General features: G+C 51.6%; 3 protein-coding genes across 3 annotated transcripts; 1 reads left to right on the forward strand and 2 right to left on the reverse strand.

Moving 5' to 3' along the window:
- Positions 1–628: 628 nt before the first annotated feature.
- Positions 629–1,529, reverse strand: B0H65DRAFT_576218 (uncharacterized protein; the record flags this gene model as incomplete). The annotated part of the gene is made up of 3 exons (XM_062830652.1): positions 629–971; positions 1,058–1,241; positions 1,339–1,529. 3 exons carry the CDS (start codon positions 1,527–1,529, stop codon positions 804–806), a joined length of 543 nt encoding a protein of 180 aa, XP_062680527.1. The 3' UTR covers positions 629–803.
- A 3,397-nt stretch (positions 1,530–4,926) lies between these two features.
- On the forward strand, positions 4,927–6,016 carry B0H65DRAFT_427609 (uncharacterized protein; the record flags this gene model as incomplete). Its single annotated transcript, XM_062824700.1, has 3 exons — positions 4,927–5,448; positions 5,503–5,675; positions 5,743–6,016. The coding sequence occupies 3 exons, from the start codon at positions 4,927–4,929 to the stop codon at positions 6,014–6,016; spliced, it is 969 nt and encodes a 322-aa protein (XP_062680528.1).
- A 458-nt stretch (positions 6,017–6,474) lies between these two features.
- On the reverse strand, positions 6,475–6,696 carry B0H65DRAFT_509764 (uncharacterized protein; the record flags this gene model as incomplete). Its single annotated transcript, XM_062828344.1, has 1 exon — positions 6,475–6,696. One exon carries the CDS (start codon positions 6,694–6,696, stop codon positions 6,475–6,477), a length of 222 nt encoding a protein of 73 aa, XP_062680529.1.
- Between the last annotated feature and the right edge of the window lie 821 nt (positions 6,697–7,517).

Raw genomic sequence — 7,517 nt, forward strand, 5'->3', positions numbered from 1 at the left:
CGGACGCCCGATGAGAGGGAGCATGAGGCTTTATTGAAGGGAACATCAAGCTCAAGCTCATCCGACAGACTCGCGAAAACCAGAATCAGATCTTGCAGAAACGCACTCTGTCAGTTGTGTACGGCGGCAGTCAGAGGCCATGTGCGTGGTTGCCGGAGACCTTCAACTCTGCCTCCCTGCATCATGAATTCAGGTTTCCGTGAGTCAATACGGCAATTCCTCATCTCTCTTATTCCGAAACTCCGAACCTCACTACAGGTCCCTTTCACAGGAGACATGGCCCGTTTGGCGTGGTTTATCCACTCATCACATTCTGCAAAGGGGGCCCGTCAGATTGAGAGATCTGGTGTTGATCAGTGGGAACAGCAAGGTATAAGATCAGGTATTGTTGGCATGAGACTTTGGGGCATCTTGTACTTTAACCTCAACAGGTGGCAGGCTTCGAAGCAGACGGACATAAATGCGAGACACAGTGGCATTCAAGTTGCTCATCACGATGACACATAAGCAGCCTGCTCAAGTTTACCATGGCTGAAAGTGATGTTCATTATCAATAGCATGACGGACACTGTTGTCCCGTGTCCGCTGCCCTTGTTTGCGTTTGACCCAGCCAGCTGTTTCCTCAAGACCAGAACGACACCGAAAGCCAAAGACGCTGGCGACATGGGGGATCAACCCCAGCCTGCCATCAGGGAATCATTAATGATACATATTATGGTCCCGTCATTATCACCATCACCGATGAACCAATGACAAGGATAGCAGATGCAGACCAAGCTGGTCTGGACGAGACTGGGAACGGCTTAAGCAGCCTCTTCCTCGGCGGCAGCAGCCTTCTTCTTCTTCTTGGAGGAGCCGCCCGCGGGTTTGGTGCCAGCGTTCGTCGACAAGTGTACCAAGAGTGATGTCCACGACTCCTCCTTGTCCCACTCGAAGCCCTTGAGGTATGGTTCGGGTAGCTCGTCATCCGGCTATGAAGCACATCAAAGAGTCAGTCAAAGGAAACTCCCTTGCTAACACACGGGTCAACAGGTGGTGGTGGTTAAGAAAGTCTTACCCTCTTCTTGAACGACTTGTGGATGGCATCCATGGCGTCCTTGATGGTTACCCCCTTGAGATTCCGTGCTGTTACGTGCAACCCCGTCTTAAAGTAGAGGTCAATCTTCTTGACTGGCGGTGTTGTGAGCATCATCTTGAGGTAGTCCTTGTCGTCTATCGACGTAGGCGAGGTGTTGACCTTCCTGTCATTGGACAACAAGTGTGAGCCATATGTCTCGAGTGTATCGAGGTGTCAAGTCACGGCATAGCCTGTGGGACTGGGTGCATGGCAGGACTTACCACCCCAACATCTGCGTCTCCTTGGCAATCTGGAGGTCAATTCCTTGAGCCTCCAGGTCGTTGACGTTCATGACCCCATTGGCAGTCGAGCTTGCTCGTCGGTGCTTGTGGATGTGGCTCTCCTTTGGGGGTGATGTGGCTTCGAGGCCTTGGACGGCGGAGTCGACCTTGGTGAGTGGTTCGCCCGACATGGTGGTGATGGATTGGTTGGATCTGGCTACAGATGACTACTGGTGTTCAGGTCGTGTGACAGCTGTATAAAGATATAACAGCTGAATGGTGATGAGGATTGATGATGAATAGGATTGGATCTCACGATGATGGATGCAGATTTGGGAGAGGTGTCTGTTGTACAAGGAGAAGAGAAGAGGAGAAGGAAGAGTATTTGAATCGAGACGGGAGCTATGAGGTAGATAAAGGGGAGCGGGACACGAGCACGGCAACGGGAGGGGAAGTTCCAATAATGCGGGAGATGATCCAAGGACTGCCCTTCTTGAGGCAGTTGTGGAAGGCGAGCTGGTTCGGTTACAAGAGGGCAGAGGGCAGGCAAGCAAGCAAGCAAGCTGCGGGTACATCTCAGGATAGCCATCACGGGTGGGATATGAGTGGTGGTTACACTTGTGGAGGCCGTATAAGTGATAGGACTGGATGTACCGATCGGTCCGTCGGTCTTCGTCATGAGGGGGTTTGCACGATCAAGCAAGAGGAGCTGAGCGAGTCGAGATTGGAGGGTTCGATATTGGCTGTTTCCGCTGCATTCGTTCCTGCCTCGCCGGGCGGGGTAGAAGATCACCTGGTAGTGGTGGTGCAGGTGGTGGTGCAGAGCAGTGCGGTACGGTCTCTGGAGATGGCCGCTTTTGGACGATCGTGTGATGAATACATTATCATGACATGATGGCATAGGGTGATCTGCTAGGACCCGGAGGTACCGGGTCCTTCCCGACCACTTACACCTCCAATAGCTCTCTCCAAAAACCTCCAATAGACCTCCAATCAAGGGCGCGTTAGGGTGTCGCCAAGCAATCCGGGGAAGTGTCTTGGCCAGCTCGACACTTGGACGAAAGCGAACAAGGTCGGCCCACCTCACTGCGATGGTGCCACTACCCAAACCACCACGGTGCTATTCCGGGCGGATTAGCGTCAACCTTATGATGAGTGCCGGTGCCGATGAGTTCAATGAGATGACAGACGACCTGACCTCGAGCACATAAAGGATGACCGACACCCGTGATGATCAAGGGGAGTTTCGGAAGCAAAACTGAACAGTTTGAAAATATCCACCGTCATTCAGACTCGAGACAAAAGGATACCTACGTACGACCTCAATGCTCAATCACCCCATTCGATCCGTAACAGCCGTGTCTGTCGTCGTCTACCGTCCCGAGCGGGGCTCCTTCCAGGGGCGGGGCCTGTGGTCTCTCCACCTGACAGGCCAGCCAGGGGCGTCATGGCCCCATCTCCTCATGGCACCCCGGGCCATCCGCTTCGATTGAAACCGTTCGTTCGATATCGATGGATGCGACTTCCTCATCTTGAGTCCAGAGCAGCACTCAGCAGCCGTCAAGGTGCTTTTCAATCTTTGTTCGAAACACTTGGACGTTGCGAGGGATGAACAGTTGGAGAAAGGTACACTCGTCGAGTAAGTGGTGATCGTGTTCTTCAAGGTGTCATGACAGGACTGGAACTGATCGCTTCGATTTACAATGCAGTTCAGCACTCCAACTTGCCGAACCATTCCGTCTCTCATCCCGAATCCTCAATGAAGAAGAGGCCGGATAAAAGCTCCAACCAAGGACTGGTTTCAGTAACAATGTGACAGGTTTGGGTTCAAGTTCCATCGAAGTTTAGAGGTAGGTAGTTGTCATTGGGCGGCCAGGTGTCAACTCAATGCAGTTGCGGCCGCGGCAAGTGTCTATCCTGCCGCCGTGATGTTAGTGCAGACCTGCCGTCCTTTGAGCTTCCATGCGGCATGCAGTGAGGTGAAAGATTGCCTGCCGCCCGGTTCCGTGCATGACGCTGTTACAGCTTCCCCACTTTCGTCCTCCCGTTCACCTCATCGACATTCCACCAAGCGAACAACCCCCTCCGGATGCCCTGACCGAGTGCTAGAGCTGGGAAATTACTCGGGAATTACATTTTGGTAGGTATTGGTCTCTTTGTTGAAGCTTAATTACTAGGTAGACAAATGTCACGGGTCTTCGAGTTCCAAACAACGATCACGACAATGGCAACAACAACGACAACAACGGCGACAACAATAACGACGACACGAGTCAACAGTAATATGTCTTCAGAAAGCCTCATAAACAAATGCTTCCTCGACAACCCAAGGGAGCACAACCCCTTAATATCGACAGCACAACTTAGGCCGGCCTTCCAATGAGACCGACCGTCACACCAAAGGTACGCAACTTGACGCAATTGGGTACGCAGCAGGACCCGCGAACATTCGAGTTGGAGGCTTAAACCGGTAAACCTCCTAACCTTACCCCTCTATGTGAATAGAGGTATCTAACACTGAATTCTCACAGTCGCTTCGTCCTTTACTCTTCCTCGGCGCTTCCCGCGGAGATCCCAAAACCGAACCCAGCGATTATGACAACAACAAACCCCTGGTCGGATCGGGGATCTATGACACCAGCAAGACTGGAATGCGGTTCCTGTTCTCGAATTTCTCCTACATTTTCGTGGCTCATCCCAACAAACGGAGTCGACATTCCCACCTTTGAAGGACGAGAAGACTTCTCGAGAACAGCACTTCAACGGCGACCTTTGGTGAACCGAGTTCGACAACACAACCCATTCGCTATAAACCAGAAATCGGCAGGGCTGCAGTGCTTGGAGCCTACAATGTGCCAATGCCGGGTCTCACCCTACACCACTCACTGAAGGAGGAGAAGTAACAATTGCCGTTACTTCGATATTCACAACACAACTTGAGCTCATCATAGTACTACCTTACTCTACGCCAGTTGCAAATTACCAACATTGTGGAGGAATGATCCAAATTCCTGTCCAGGTACGAGTGACGCCCGCCATCAGGGTTTACTGGATCGGCATTGTCTCGGGACGTCCCACTGTCACATTCCGATCGTCGATGATCCCTATGGAGGCTATTCCAGCCTCTCGGGAATTCAGCTAGAGAGCTACACAACACTGGCACATGATCGACGCAACATCTGGAAGGTCACCCTTTCCAGAAGTAGCTGTCATCGGTATCCCGCGTCAAGAGCTCGGCAGTTTTCTCCTGAATAAACAATATTCAGAAACAGAACGCTGACCGGTGTGGGTCATTCACACCGGTCAAGTCTTGACACATTCTTTACCCAGCCCATAACAGGAATGTTATTTCAGCAACTCCGGCTTCAACTTGAGGACGGGGAGGACAAAGTGGGATGACTGATTGTGGAGGAAGAATATAAGTGCGATATATCCAGGACGTCGGCAGGTCACTGCCATATGGCCATGATCCACGGTTCGGCACCTCATTTTCCACAACCTACCTCACTGTCAGCTCGGTCTTAGCCAGCCATGCGTTCCTTCGCCCTCGCCTTAGTGGCGTCCGCCGCTGGTGCCCTTGCCGCCACCATGCAGATCAACGATTCGCGCTTCCAGAACCACATGGCCCTGACTGTGCTAGAGGGCTTGTTTGGGATGGAGGGCCAGCAGATGCCAGCGGTAAACGGCCAGCAGAACATCGTTGACATGATCATGTCCAAGCTAGCCAACGTCAAAATGGGTACCGCCTCCCCCGATGCTGTATCCGGCACCGACACATCCATCCTGGGGTGGCCAACCTGCAAGGATACTCTGGCTTGCAACTTCAACATCCTGCAGAATGTTTCCATGTCCGACAGGCTCATCTATCTCGTCACCATCCAGGTCAAGCTTCTCGGCGGACCAAACAAGAGCCAGACCCAGTTCAAGGCTGTTGAAGGACTGATGCAGTACTTTATCGACAAGAACCTTCCCAATCCCAATATTGCTCCTTCATACGGCTTGGCTGGTGTTCTTGAGGGAATCCAGCGTGGTACGGCCATTGCCCTGGGAAAGTCAAACGATACGTTTGGTAACCCTAGCTCTCTCATGTGGGCCAGCTTTCTCAGGAAAGTTAGGACTGGTGACTTTAGGGACAGGGCTTCTCACGACGCTGCTTGGTCTCAGGCCTTCCAAGTGGGCCTCAACTATGGTGTCCAGACTGGTGACCGGCTTACTGGTACAACGGTTGGGGTCAATGGTTACGTCGAGATACCAGAGCGCGCGGCTGTCTTCAACATTCTCACCGCTTGGACCATTCTCGCCCAGAATGAGGGCGTCGTTGGCCGTATATTCAGCCTGTGAGTACTCTCATCCCACTCCCTTCCTGCCATGTTGCATCCTCGTATTCATCGCCGCTTTCGCTAGTATCTTTGAAACTGACCAGGCCAATGCCTCTCAAAGTGCCCCCGCCATCTTCTTGCCCCTGCTTCCCTACGGCTTCACAGCCGAAAAGCTTATCAACTGGATCTTTAATGTTTCTGATCCCAAGCCATTGTATTGCCTGGTGGATGCCGCCTTCAACGACCGTGCCATTGCAGCCCTAAGAATCGATCCCACTACGTTTTTGAACGACCTCAACAACTTGATCACGATCATACCCGCTTTTCTACGGTGCTATACGGTTGGAGCGAATATCTAAGTTTTGGACGCGGGCCCTTGGGTTCAATTGTATTGGCCTGGGTGACTGGCGATGAGGAGCAAGGGGTGGTACGCCTGGGTTGAGTACAATGTAGGGAGCACTGAACGAGAGGGAAGAAAGGGTAACCCAGGAAGAAGAGAATCAAATCCCATTGCGAGTTGTGGTATTTTATCACGGTGTGCTAGTCCCGATGCATCCATTTTGATCCAAGAACCATAATACTTCCTGCCTTTCCCAATACCACAACAACTGTCTTCGGCCCTTTTTATGCATTTCAATGTTTACCAGTCCTCCCTACATGCAATTCATCATAACTCATCACTCATAAAATCTTTCCGCCCCTGTCAACTACACTGTTGTCGATGGCGGTAAAGAAGATCGCCTCGGCCTCGGGGTTAGTGTCGTCAAATCGGAGGTGACCCGCTCGTCCAGTCTGGTCCGTCCCATCCCCATTCCTCCTACCACGAATCCAGTCTCTGTTTCTTCTTGGGATATATCACCCTAACAACAGCGTGCACCACAACACTGATAACCATAATAATCTCCACCGCCACTAGTCCGATCCATATTAGATTTAGTCGCTGGTTCTCGTCCCCAGCTAGGGCGGCTTGGATGTTGGCTGGGACGGCTGGGAGTTGAAGGTAGGCGGTGTAACCTGATGGAGGGAGTTGGTCTTTCATTGTGTGGATGTTGTCTGGTGGATGGTAGGGTCGGGGGTTTGAGTGGGTGAGAGGATCGGGGATTTGGGTAGATGGTAGGTGAGAGGTTGGTTGCTGAGTGTGTCGCTGTTGAAGGACTTGCTGATGATTGATGGTTGCTGGCGGCGACTGGATATTTGTCCTTATCTAGGTTTAATGAGCGGGTTGGGTTGAAAATCTCGCGGTGTGTGTTGAAGGTTGGATTCAAGCGGCGAGTGGTCAATTGGTGCTTGAGTGTCTCGCTGTTGAAGGACTTGCTGATGACTCTGAAGTTTGCTGACTGGCACCGGATGTATTTGTATGTACAGCGAGCGACTTTAAAAGGGAAAACCCCGTGGTATGTGATGTGCTTAGAGATTGGACTCCAGAAGCGATGACTCAATTGATTTTCGAGTACCTTGCTTGAAGTTGGTATCTGCTTCATCGGTCAGCTTTCAGCCCATCATCCAGAGCGACGTCATGGGAACTCCAAAGCGAGTAGGTAAGGTACCTATTTTGATCCTGAAGCACTTACAGGTCAAAATCCCAGTTTCTTCACCCAACAACTTACAATAGGGGAGGATATCAACGGCTCGGATCAACAGATGAAAGTTTTCAGGATACAAGAAAACAAGGAAAATGGAGGGCATCAAACCCCAAAGTCCTGGGAGTGAAAAGGATCAAATCTTTCACGTCCCTCCCTCCCGTCCCGTCTCCAACTTTTTCAGGTTCCCTTTCCTTTGCTGACATTGACCGACATATACCACGGTGCACCCACAACGCTAAAACACACGTTCGTATGCAAACCACATGGCATGACACCA

Source organism: Neurospora tetraspora (genome assembly GCF_033439725.1).
Source record: "Neurospora tetraspora strain CBS 560.94 chromosome Unknown B0H65scaffold_5, whole genome shotgun sequence".
Taxonomy (NCBI): domain Eukaryota; kingdom Fungi; phylum Ascomycota; class Sordariomycetes; order Sordariales; family Sordariaceae; genus Neurospora; species Neurospora tetraspora.